General features: G+C 36.2%; 2 protein-coding genes across 5 annotated transcripts in view; both read left to right on the top strand.

The window, feature by feature from the left end:
• The first annotated feature begins 226 nt into the window (after positions 1-226).
• Positions 227-4350, top strand: LOC129731797 (uncharacterized). The gene is made up of 2 exons (XM_055692107.1): positions 227-587; positions 3777-4350. Exons 1-2 carry the CDS (start codon positions 257-259, stop codon positions 3887-3889), a joined length of 444 nt encoding a protein of 147 aa, XP_055548082.1. The 5' UTR covers positions 227-256; the 3' UTR covers positions 3890-4350.
• Positions 4351-6148: 1798 nt separating this feature from the next.
• LOC129732473 (remodeling and spacing factor 1) overlaps positions 6149-13820 on the top strand; it is a 505162-nt gene continuing 497490 nt past the window's right edge. For 2 of the 4 annotated variants that reach the window (XM_055693382.1, XM_055693381.1), the window contains exon 1: positions 6152-6446. In XM_055693382.1, the coding sequence (XP_055549357.1) occupies positions 6302-6446 (145 nt within the window). In that variant the 5' untranslated portion in view covers positions 6152-6301. Of the gene's footprint in view, positions 6447-13820 lie in introns of all 4 variants that reach the window. The other 2 variants (XM_055693383.1, XR_008729266.1) reach the window with 2 other exon arrangements.

Here is a 13820-nt window from a genome sequence, read left to right as displayed (position 1 = left end):
GTTTTGCAATTTCTGTCGCAGAAGTGGACATACACGTCGTTTTTGTTACGACTTGAAGAACAAGAAAAAGTCAGTTAAGTTTGTCGATTCTCCAGCAGCAAAGCCAGAATTGAACGAGTATCAGAAAAGTTTGAGACGTCGGTTGAATAGATCCGTCTCGGATGACGACGACATGGACTGTTTGATGATATCATCAGTCAACAGAATCAACGAACCGTGTTTCCGTAACGTTTACGTTGACGGCTTGCGGTTGAAAATGGAAGTTGATTGTGGCGCTGCAGTTTCCGTCATCAGTTTGGAGATGTACGAGAGAGAATTCGATCACATACCATTAGAGACGTGCGACAAGAAATTAGCAGTGATTAATGGCAGCAAGATGAAGGTGGAAGGAGAAATAACGGTAAAAGTTGAGTTTAACGGCCAAGCGAAAACTGTTCAACCGATCGTTTTGCGAAATGGAAGTTGCTTCACACCTTTGTTGGGACGAGACTGGCTTGATGTATTCATTCCTGACTGGAGGAAGGCGTTTGGAAGCAGTATAAATCAACTGGCAGTTTGCCCGGACCAGATTGTTGCAGAGATACAGGGTAAGTTTGCCAATGTTTTTGATAAATCTTTATGTACGCCAATTAAAGGGTTTGAAGCAGATCTAGTTTAAAAAGATCATACACCGGTTTTTAAGCGTGCTGTCGTTCCATACAGGTTGAGGGACAAGGTTTTACAGCACCTCGACTGTTTGGAAAAGGATGGAGTCATAACACCGATAGATTCGAGCGAGTGGGCGTCACCCGTAATTCAAGTGGTGAAAAAGGACGGTGGCATTAGGATGGTTATATAGAATTTTTTGTATTATATAGAATTTTTCGTAAATTAATTATATAGAATTTTTTGTAAATTAATGACGAAGATTGTAAAATTTAAACTTTTTTTCTAATTTATTGGGTACATCAAGTTATTATGTTCATTGATGATGATGGATTTTTGTTTGAATATAGTTATATAATAATTAATATTAGAGTTAAAAAAAATGAGTCGGCTACACATGTTTGAGCCACGCGCGCGTAGACTGACATAGACAATCTGGATATTGAGTACATCAGGTTTAAACCCCTGAAATTGAAACAAAAAGCATAACGGGTTGATAAGTTGCTTTTTGGGTTGCTGTCACCTTTATTTTCTTAATTAATTTGCTTTTACGATTTAAAAAAAGGGTTCGGAGAAAAAAACTGAAAAGGCTTGGGTTTGCCTGTGGACTGTAGAGCTCGTTATCGGGAATTATAGTGTCATAGGATCTCTCTCGTAGTTCTGGATCGTTATCCAGAACCAATTCTGATTAGTTAACGCTCCTAAATGTTAGGTTCAATTCCTAACCAAGTCCAGATAATTTTCGGGTTGGAAACGTTCTGGATGAGCCTTGGATCAATGTTATTGAAAAATCGTTTATTTTTTATTTATTTTCAAATTATTGGTATTCTTTTGAAGGGTTACTATCTCTGTATTAATAACCAGTCCGTTATTTGTTTGTCAACTGGTTACATTGTATGACTCTATATAATATCTTACTTAGATAAATCGACCAGCTTAAACCGATGTAGGGGTATGAGGTGGGACCATCATCATCATTTTATTTATTTTTTTTTATTGATTGTAAAGTTTCTATCAATAAAGTTTTGATTCCTAATGTGTATCCGCTCCCACTAACACAGGATTTGTTTGCGTCTTTGGCTGGCGCGAAGGTTTTCTGTTCTCTTGATCTGTCTGGTGCGTATACACAGTTATTGTTGTCAAAAAGGTCAAGAAAAATCATATTGATTAACACAATCAAAGGTTTGTTTACGTACAATCGTTTGCCACAGGGTGCTTCTTCAAGTGCGGCTATATTTCAGCGGATCATGGATCAGGTTTTGAAGAATATCGACGGAGTTTACTGTTACTTAGACGATGTTTTGATAGCAGGCAAGGACTATTCGGACTGCGTACGGAAGCTTAATTTGGTCTTAGAGCGTCTTTCCAATGCCAATATTAAGATTAATCTACAAAAATGCAAATGGTTTGTTTCAAGTTTGCCATTCTTGGGTCACATTTTGAGCGACAGAGGTTTGTTGCCGTGCCCGGAAAAGGTCGAGACTATTCGGAAAGCTAAAATTCCGAATAATGTTTCTGAACTGAAGGCATTTTTGGGTTTGGTTAATTACTACGGGAAGTTCATACCCAATTTGTCCTCACGCCTCAGCTGTCTGTATAGTTTATTAAAAAAAGACGTTAAGTTTGTCTGGGACTCAGATTGTAGTCGAGTGTTTGAAGACTGTAAACAGGCGTTGCTAAGTTCAAAGCTGTTAGAGTTTTGTGATCCGAGGAAACCTGTTGTCGTTGTAACAGATGCATGTAGTTATGGGTTAGGCGGCGTAATCGCACATCAAATCAAGAATGAGGAAAGACCTATTAGTTTTGTTTCTTTCAGTTTAACAAATGCACAAAAATCCTACCCAATTTTGCACTTAGAAGCGTTGGCAGTTGTTAGCACCATCAAAAAGTTTCACAAGTTTCTTTTTGGCAAAAAGTTTACTGTGTATACTGATCATAAGCCATTGATTGGAATTTTCGGGAAAGAAGGAAAAAAATACGTTGTTTGTGACGCGTCTGCGAAGATATGTAATGGAACAAAGTATTTACGATTTTGACATTGTTTACAGGCCGTCAACAAAGATGGGCAACGCAGATTTTTACTCATGATTTCCTCTTCCTGAAAATGTTCCGTTAAGTCTGCAAAAGGAATAAATAAAGTTTGAATGTTTCCAATGAGTTTCCGTTAGACCATGCTTTGATTGCGAGTGAATCACAAAAAGATCCGTTTTTGCAAAAAATTGTTTACTACATGAAGCATGGTTGGCCACAGAAGTTAGATCGAAGTTTTTTAGACGTATACGCACAACACCAAGACTTGGAAGTAGTAGAGGGTTGTTTGCTATACCAGGACCGTGTCGTTATTCCTGCTAGTTTGCAAAAGAAAATTCTGCGTTTACTGCAAAAAAATCACTCAGGAATAACCAAAATAAAGCAGAGGGCCAGAAGAACAGTTTACTGGCATGGCATGAGTATTGACATTGAAAATTTTGTTAAAACTTGTACCACAGACAGGCGTCCAAGCAAGAACAACATTGATCAAAATTTCCGTGTAAATTTTCAAAGTAAATTGCGTTATAAATCACATGTACACTAGCGCTGCCTGGTGACCTTATCGCTACAATAATTTTTTTTTCGCTGGTGTACGAGGCTGGCGGTACTGGGAGCGCTATCTGGTTACGGATTGCTACTACAAAAAACTTTACACAAGTTTGGAACTCAGCTTGTACGTCTGTCTGCGCTTGTACTGTGTGTTGTCAAATGAATGTTGTTCCCAAGCAGGTACCACATTCTAACTGGATCCCTACAACAAAACCGTTTACCCACATTCATGCGGACTTCTTTTATTTCGACAAAAAAGTTTTCCTGGTCATTGTCGACAGTTTTTCAAAATGGCTTGAAGTTGAGTACATGAAGTTTAGTACAGATGCCAGGAGTGTGAAGTCGAAATTTATCAGCGTTTTTGCTAGGTTTGGGTTGCCGGACGTAGTTGTTACGGACGGAGGACCGCCGTTTAATTCTAAAGAACTTGTTGACTTTTTTCAGAAACACAGTATCAAGGTTATGAAAAGTTTAAAAATTTTAAACCTACTGACATTCGGCGGTGGCTTGAAGCAAAATTTTTAAAGCGTGTTTCTTCAACGACATTTCAGGTTTCCGTCGGAGGTCGGGTGTATCTGGCGCACCGCAACCAGCTGAAGCTGGTTGGAGCCCGCAGAAATCGTCACGGTTTGATTTTTGCGAGGGAGGAAGGAAGGAGTGTTAACCGGAAAAGAGCGCGCGATGACGATGACGATGAAAGCGTTGACGACGATGCTGGCGGATTCCTTGGTTTCGCAGCAGATTCGTATATCTACCGAGGCACATCTGACGATCATCCAATGGTTTGTGATTCGGAAGGTGGCGACACATCGGCGTGTTTACCGCCTGAGGAAGTTGATCCCCAGGAGGGACCATCTACGCGACAGTGGTCGCAATCGAATCAACCGTCAAGTTCGAGTTGTCATCCAGAAAGTTTGCGTCGCTCTAGTAGACCGAAGCGTCCTAAAAGGGATGTCGATTTTATTTATTAAATCAAACATAAGTTTGAGTTTGTGGTAGTATTGTTTCGCCACTATCTGAAAAAAAAGTTAAAGCGGCAGTCATGTATAACCGCATTCAAAAAAAAACGAATAACGGTATGGCAGTGAAGTTTGGCCATTTTCAGAGAAATATTGTTTAAACTAAAGGGGGGAGAACTGTGGTGACCACCCTAGAATACAACCCTGTCTGAACAACTGGCTGGCTCAGTGTTCTGATGCGAGAGAATAAAAGTAGTTTATAGTTGACTGTCGAAGAGTACACCTCGCGTTTTATTTACTAGCGTATCACCAGTTCCGTTAGTTTTCACAGTTATTTTAAAAACTTGCACCTGCCACCAAACCTTAAGTGATCCTTAAGTTGCATGGGTGTAGGAGACTACACACTTTTTTTGACAAAAATCACAATCATTGGCTGAATGATCATGAATGATCTTTGTTCATCATATGTACACATTGCGACTAACTCCATATACTCAGCTGTGCACATTTAGATACAGATGTTGTTGTTAGCACTCACGAGAAGAGGTGAATAGTGCGAAAGAAGGGAAAAAGAGTACGCCAGCAGGGATACTATATATATGGTGCTCCTTTGCAATCTTCGTAACTCGTCTTACACATAGATCTGCTTGCAGATGTGAGAAGAGTAAATATATATATAGCACACTGACAACGATGTTATTGCATCACAGAGGAGATTTATGTGTTCAAAAATCGCTATAAACGATTTTTTCCATCGCTGCGTATAACTGATGGTGACGTGACGGTGGGAGTCCTGAGAAATAATAAAGAGCATCATAAAAACCGCGAAAGTGTAAAATTATATGTTTATGTTTAATTTGATATACTTTCACCATGATTGATCATTATTTTATTGACCATACAAAAGGTTTGTGAACCACCAGTTGATCAGTATGATACAGCAATTTTGGAGCATTCTCAATTTATTATTTAGCGATAAACCATGAAAAACGTGTAAAGAAAAATATATTCTTTATTGTACCTGATTGCAATACCTTTTAATGTGTCACCTTTCTTGTTCGTTTGGCTCTGATTTTGACATGTTCGTTTCAGAGTCTATAGACATATATGTTTATAATCCAAGTATGATGACAGTTCTACAAGGTATGCTAAATTTTTATCTATCCACGCACACAAACAAATCTCGTTATGAAAAATTTCGCGTTTTGTATGGAATTCAGAACATTTTTGGAAATTTCTCGTTTTATGTTGTTTTATATTTGATTTTTTTTTTGTTGGAGAGTGAATCTCCAGTTATATGTCGAAATAAAATATATAAAAATGCTATATTTCTAATAGTTGGAGCATAATCTTAGTCATTGTCATAGCTCATGACTTTTGTAACTGTATGAAACATAAGCGACTCTATTAAGAAGCGCTATAAGATTACAAGAAAAAAACGAAAAGTGCAAAAAGGTTACCGGCAAAACGATAAAAAACAGCATATTTTACCTAAACCCCAGCGTTTTTATGTATTTCTCACAAATAAAACATGTTTCTACATCATTTCTATAACTTTTCAGGAAAGTATGTTTTATATGTTTAGTTTAAAATGCATAATCATCTCAAATTTCCTACAAAATCTGAAAGAGTTTATAACGCTCACTAATACTAATGCATAGACGTGCATAGCATACCTTGTAGAACTGTCATCTATACTTGGGGGCTCGAACGAAATCACCCTAAAATCACTCGATTTGGTTGGGTTTCGTCGACCGATTTCGTTTACTGATCATTCAGTAAACCCCCTGTTAAACTCCCATAAGAGTTGTTGCAACAATCAGTTGATTCGTCGGAATCGGGGAATTGTGCATACCAGAATGTACTAAATATGGGGAAAAATAGGAGGGTCTTTTTATGGGGTATCTCTCCCTTTGAGTGTCTACATATAAAGCTCTATGAAACGAATAGCATGCGTTCCTACCACCAGTATAAATTACTTTTAATATATCGACTTTGTGGCTCGTATATGATTGTTTTTCTTTTATATTTTTGGAAGTCAAAATTCAAAACATTTTGTGCACGTAAAATTAAGATTATCAACTAAAATTAGGAGTAAACTTCAGATTGTTGCAAGTATGACGTCGAACAACAAGGATTTTTGCATACTTGATCCGAATTTCACGATAGTATACATGTTTCTTGATAAATTTTCCGATGCTTGTGGTGTTAATAAACTGGATATAAACAATTTGAGTGCTATGATTCAGGATAGTAAAACAGGTATGAATTGTTGACCTATAAGTCGCTTCATAAGTATTGATTTGTATAAGCAATGTTTTCGTTCCAATTATGTTGTGATAATGTTGTGATTTTCATTATCTGTTCGTTATTTTAGGCAGCTTACTATCCTATGAACCCTTTTGAGTTGTATTCTATCAAAATATTAGAATAACAATTATTAAATAATAATGTTACTGTCAATCAAAGAATATGTATAACAGGTACAATTTCACTTTGTGCATATTATTAGTGTGTGCGCTGGTACCAAAATTCTGTGTATTTGTATGAATAAGTGCATTCAAATAAACTAATATTTTTTTCCAAATAGTCTGAATCATTATAGAGAGGTTTGTTTAATATATGGCAGTTGAATGTTGCACTTGAAGGCAAATAAAAAAAAACCCCAGTCCCAAAACAATGTAGCAAAAAAAAAAAAGAAACAGATCCTTATTACTATAGTCACTGTATTATCATTTTACCAGAGTCTATGTTTATAATATAGAGTCGCGCAAAGATGAAACCAAATCAGTGTCAAAAGAGGGTACCAATCGAGCAATGTAAATAAACAAGGTGATAATGTTAGGAGTGGATGAAAAGTGTTGTAATTACAGGGTTGTTACAGTCGATTTTGCGGAAAGCCTTGCAACCTTGCTTTCAGCAACCTAGAATTTAATATTGAAGTATTTCGCACCAATTCGACTGAGTAGTGGGCAACACCCTCTCAGAATTCAATGAAACTTTGTGGATGCAAGGCAATTGAGCAATTTTGCATACTTCCTTCATTTTTAAAATATCTGGACTAGCATTTGAAAAGAACTGAATTTTTTTATTTTTCTACTCAACAAGGGAAAAGTTTTTGGAAAATTGTCAGAATTTTCATTTAAAATTATTGAAAAAAATGACTAGAAACAAAAAGTGATTTAACTCTCTAGTGTTCAAGTTAATTTCTAGACGGGCTTCGGTAAAATCACTTTGAATCATTATAAACACTTTTGAAGTATTTATTGAAGCTTTTTAGAGGTTTGATTGAAACCCACCAAAAGGCGGCATTGGGCAGTAGAGGGTTAAAAAATGGTCATCTCTGATTTTTGTTTAAAACTCTTCGGAAAATCTCAAAAAGAGCACCCTTAAAAAGAAAAATTTTATCTAACAAAAACTTATCTATTTAAAAATCTCAAATTTGTTTAAAATGCAAATATCCGATTTTGTTCAATTTTAAATTATTTTGTCAATGTGTTCAAAGCTAAGCGTGCGATATTGTTTAATGTTGAAAAAAAAAACGGAAAAAACCGGATCCCTAATAGAATAACGGGGGTATTTTGGCCCACCCGGTAACATTCTACGCATTTTTTCTGATAAATTAAATGAATATTAAAAAACTATGCATGCAACATTGAACAACACACCTAAGAATCATTCTACACTATAATTTTCGGCGAAAAACTGGCTCTAGGTAGTGTTATTTTGGAATTAGTTCATACATATTCAAAGTCATGGCTGAGTCAACCCAAAGTCAAGAGGAAGTGGTAATATACAAGTCATCGTCCGGAAGCTATTGTAAAAAAAATATGTATGTTTTTGAAACAATTCGTTGTTGTAGTAACATCAATAAAATGTCATAGAAACAGTTTGTATACTCTAACATGTTGGAAAAAGTTGAAAAAGTGGTTAAACACATGGCCGAAATATGTTTGCCTCTTTCTGAAGCAAACATATTTTGGGCCAAGCCAAGTCATTACATCTCTTTGATTACCGTTCGGCCGTTGCACGTGAACAAAGAAGCAGCTTGTGACAATTTACAGGTAATTACTTCTTGATTCATCACATTTAACGATATGAAATCAGATGAGAATGCCAGTCAAACCGCTATAAGCCAAATCATTTCATTTTTAGATGCCTAAAATTTACAAAAAAATCACAGCAGAAGGATGTTCTCCTCAAACCCACTATTTTTGCTCTAAAAATACCGATAATGATCTTAAATATAATTAGTTCGAACTTCTTTCATACACGTCTGTAGATATAAAGGTGGGCCAAAGTAAAAATTTGGTGGTACACCACAGACACTTAGCTTCTAACAATGGTATAATAAAGTAGGTATTTATGTTGAAAAATTCAGATCGACTTGAACTGTCCTACAGTACGGTCGCATTTTACTAACAGCTCGAGGCTAAGTCTTAGACTACCGAGAGATGTTGAAATTTTGTTTTTCGCTTTCAACAGGCAATCTTCTTGAAAGACTACCTGTTGAAACGCAAAGTAATAATTTTGTTTTTAACGTTAACGAGTGTTTAGTGAGTAAATTTGGTTTGAGATATTTCTAATAAAATTCTATAGTGAAGTGAAAGTGTAGTGAAGTTTTCCAGTGATGCCTGGAAAAAATAAAAAAGCTCGCTTTGATGCGGCTTCAAGGAAACGTGAGGCATCTCCTCCAAGTGACACTGAAATTTCGACTAACAGGTATGATATTCTTTCTTTCGTTGGGGATCAAGAAATTCAAACTTCTCATACTAAGCATAAAGCCGTTATGAAGAAGGTTAAAGTTCCACCTATTGTGGTATTTGTAGCAAATTTTAAAGCATTTCGATCAGAGCTTTCATCGTTTCTGTCGAATGTGAAAGTTAATTTTCAAATTGGCCGCCAAGGCGAAATTCGTATTTTGGCCGAATCTCTTGATGGCCATAAACATCTTTTACAGTATTTGACTGAAAAGATGTATAAATTTTATTCTCTTGATGCCAAAAACGAGAGACCGTTTAAGGCTGTTTTAAAAGTCTTTCAAATGACCAAACTATTGAGGAAATTAAAGAATGTTTGTCAGAATCACTTGGTTTTGCTCCCAACCAAGTAATTTTGATGAAACGAAAGGCAAATGCCAAAATTAATCAAACTGGAATACACCAGGAAAATTACTTAGTACATTTTGATCGTACCAAAGTAAATAATTTGAAATGTTTGGAAAAAGCACGTGTTTTATTTAACATGCGAATAAAGTGGGAGAATTTCAAGAGACATGGAGAAATCCATAATCTTACTCAATGTCGGAATTGTCAAGCCTATGGTCATGGAACTAGAAACTGCCATATGGCAGCAAAATGTATGATTTGTGGTGACACTGGTCACACGAAAGATATCTGCCCTGGAAAGAGACCACTAATAGTTTCAAATGTGTAAATTGTGGGGGAAATCACAAATTTAATTTCTTTAATTGTCCTGTAAGGTCAAAAATTATTGCTTCCAGACAGCGTAGAAATTCTAAGCAACCTGTTGTCAATGTGGGTATACAAAAGACTTTCAATGCTGTTCAGGCATCACCAGCACTTTCATTAGCAGGTGTGTTTGTAGGTAATAATTTAAATTCAGATAACAAATTTCAGACAAAAAATCCTGTTCAGGCAACACCAGGCTGTTCATATGCCAGTGTCCTTACAGGTAATATTTCAAATTCAAACAGTAACAAACCATTCGTGTTTGGTGCTGAAAAGTCAGCCAGTATTGATTTAGGTAGTCCAACTCCAGAAAAGATTGAATACCTACAACAATCCATGCTGCAGCTAATGTCCGTTTTGTTGAACTGTAACTCGATGTACGAGGCTGTTCAAGAAGGTATAAAATTTACAACTAATATTGTTATGAAATTGAAATTCAGCAATGATTTTAAATAATGCTGTAAATTTTCTAAATTGGAATGCTCGCTCTTTAAAAGCGAAAGAAGATGAATTTTTCAATTTTTTAACAGTCCACGATGTGCATATTGCAGTTGTGACTGAAACGCTTTTAAAGCCAAATATTAAACTAAAAAAGAACCCAAATTACATGGTTCATAGGTTTGATAGAATTGATGTTGCCGGTGGTGGAGTTGCAATAGTTATCCACCGTCGAATAAAACATCGTGTTTTACCCAGAGCCGGATTTACGATTGCGGAGGCCCGGGGCCCAGTTTACAGTGGGGGCCCCGAAAAAAAAAACAAAACCGTTTTTTATCGTACGATTAAATTGTATTCAAAAGTTACCAAAAATTTGTTAGATTTTTTTTCAAAGAATTTATTAATTAAATAATCAACATTCAACTCTTCCAGAATAACGAACTCTCAACTCAACAATGCTAAGTTCATAGTCGTACGCAACCTATTTTCAATCATCTTCATCTTCGAAAAAGACCTTTCTCCAGTTACGCCTTGTTTAGACTGCGCCGCATATCACCTGATATCGCCAGATGATATCGGATATCACTTCGGGTGTTCACTCTACAGTCAGATGATATGGTTTGACATTTACTTTAGTAATTGAAAAGAGAAGAAAACAAAAACAGATCAAGACAAAAACAAGACAACAAGAGCAATGTAATTACGATAGAGATTTCAGCTAGTTGGCTCGCACCAACGCGAACTCTCATAAGCAATTGTCAAAATGTGCGGGATGACAAGAGTAAAAATGTTTCCTTCTATCTATTTCGCATGCAACGCGAATTTCGAAATTTGTAGGGCTGCGTCAAATGTCTTTTGGCCGTGTTGCCAACTGCGGCAAATCTGGTTTTTATTGGTTTTCGAACATGATATCCGCGATACTAGTTGCCGAGGTGATTTCCAATGACAGCTCGATTGTATGGAATATCAGGTGATATGGATATGACATGGTGCTATGGCCTCGACAGCACGAATGGCCCGATATCAGGTAATATGCAGTGTAGTTTGAACGGGGTATTAGGCTCAAATAAAATGATTTTTGAACGCACTAACGAGTTTATGATTTTTTTCTTCGTGTAATCTTTTTTTTTTTTTTTTGAGCTCCACTTTGATATACACGCGGGGTTTTGTGGCGATCGCACATTTTGAACAAATGTAATAATAAATGTGGTGCTTGCTTACTGTTTACAGCCAGATCTGAAATCTGAAAATTTTTTCTTGATATCTAAAAAAATTCTACCGCAATTTGAAAAATTGTGATCCACAGGTAAAAATTTGCACACGATTTGAAAAAGACTGCTCAAATATAAGGCGACCCTGGCAATAATCTACAGAAACTAGGAAAAAACTAGGAAAAAACTAGGAAAAAACTATCTGCGCACGGACAAGTAAACTTATTTTTATTTGGAATCAACAGCAATGCATTAAAAAAACTTCTAGATTATGTTCTTTCTCCGCTTAACCTCCCATGCGCGCTGGCTCGATTCAAACGATGTGTTAATATGTGTCATTCCAAGAGAATCGAAGGTGAACTCTTATGGATGTAGGGTAGGGAACATATTCTAAGCAGCTTTAGGAACCATCTGTGTATTCAGACGAAATACTCGAAATGTATTGGGTGAAACTCGAACAGTAGTATATCAATCTGTTCTCTATCGTTTTCTCTGTCAGAACTTGTTTTCAGATTGTAAAACTAAGTTAGCAAACTTTAACAATCATTAATCAGAGTTACCAATCCCCCGAACCTATTTTAAGCAGTTTCCATCTGTTTTCCAGGCGTTTTTTTTTCAGCACACGAAGTGGCTCCTGAATGGCTTCAATATAGGTCGATTTATCTCAATTGCAATTGTTCAGAGATGGCTTTGTGATTAACGGTATTTCTTTTATTCGTAAGACAGCTAGACAATCAAAGTTTTCGTTTCCATCATTGAAATTGTCGATATTGATCAAAATGCAGGAGTTTGAGGCCTGTTTTCTTCGACTGATTAAAATAGGCACTACTGCTTAAGCCGGTCCCTACCCTAATTGTGATATTGGCGCTCGCGAAAAAATAACATTGAAGCAAAGTTTCAGATTGGAATGATCTGTTTAAATTTTCTTGCTGTAAATTGAACTTTTGCTTGAATCTCATTTTTGATAGCGAAAAGAACTTTTTCTCGTTTTGTGGGGGCCCCAAAAATGTGGGGCCCGGGGCCCGGGCCCCCTGGGCCCCCCCTTAAATCCGGCTCTGGTTTTACCCCATCTTGAAACCAAAGTTATCGAGAGTTTGGGAATTGAAATTGAAACAAGTATTGGCATTCTATTTATAGCCGCAGTGTATTTGCCTTTTAAATGCACTGGTGAGCGAAAAAATTATTTCAAGGGAGATTTGCAAAAACTCACAAGAAATAAATCTAAATTTTTAATCATCGGTGATTTTAATGCGAAACATCGATCTTGGAATAATGCTCAAAGCAATTCCAATGGAAAAATATTGTTAAATGTTTGCTCGGCTGGATTTTATTCAGTTTTATTTCCAAATGGTCCTACATGTTATTCTTCTATTAGGAATCCATCTACAATTGATTTGGTACTAACAAATCAAAGTCATTCATGCAGTGATTTATTAAATCATGCTGACTTTGATTCTGATCATCTTCCCATAACATTTACTATTTCCCATGAAACTATTTTAAATCCCACTAGATCTGTGTTAAATTATCACAAGACTAATTGGGATAGATATCGTTCTACGATCGAAGAAAATTTGAATGATGATATTATTTTACAAAATAGTGCTGACATTGACAGAGCATTAGATAATTTTAGCAGCTTAATACTCAATGCCCGGAATTTATCAGTTCCTAAGGCTCGAGTGAAATTTAATGCACCAAATATTGACAGTGAACTTCAACTTCTTATACGTTTGAAGAACATACGGAGACGTCAATACCAAAGATCTCGTGATCCTGCTTTGAAAATTATTTTTCAAGAATTACAAAAGGAAATTAAACATAGATTCACTCTCTTGCGAAATGAGAATTTCATGAGAGAAGTTGAACAACTAAAACCTTATTCAAAACCTTTCTGGAAGCTTTCGAAGGTTCTTAAGAAACCTTCAAAGCCCATTCCAGTCCTTAAAGATGGTGATTGCATTTTTCTAACGAATGAACAAAAATCTCAAAAACTTGCTCAGCAGTTTGAGAGCGTTCATAACTCGAATTTGAACGTAGTAAGTCCTATTGGAAATGAAGTAAACCAAAAGTATGATCAGATCACCATCCAAGAATTTCTTTCTGAAGAGGTATTGGAAACAAACTTGAATGAGGTGCGAACTATTCTCAAAAAATTCAAAAACATGAAAGCACCAGGAGATGATGGGATTTTCTATATCCTTATTAAAAGACTTCCCGAAAACTCTTTAAATTTCTTGGTAAAAATTTTTAACAGATGCTTCGCACTAGCACATTTTCCTACGAAATGGAAAAATGCCAAAGTCACTCCAATTTTAAAACCCGAGAAGAATCCAGCTGAGGCATCAAGCTATCGACCAATTATTTTACTTTCCTCTATTAGCAAACTATTTGAAAGAATAATACTCAATAGAATGATAACACATATTAATGAGAACTTAATTTTTGCAAATGAGCAGTTTGGTTTTCGCCATGGGCATTCCACTACTCATCAGTTACTTAGAGTAACAAATATG

Source organism: Wyeomyia smithii, chromosome 3, assembly GCF_029784165.1.
Source record: "Wyeomyia smithii strain HCP4-BCI-WySm-NY-G18 chromosome 3, ASM2978416v1, whole genome shotgun sequence".
Lineage (NCBI taxonomy): Eukaryota > Metazoa > Arthropoda > Insecta > Diptera > Culicidae > Wyeomyia > Wyeomyia smithii.
This window is presented reverse-complemented; position numbering and strand designations above follow the sequence as displayed.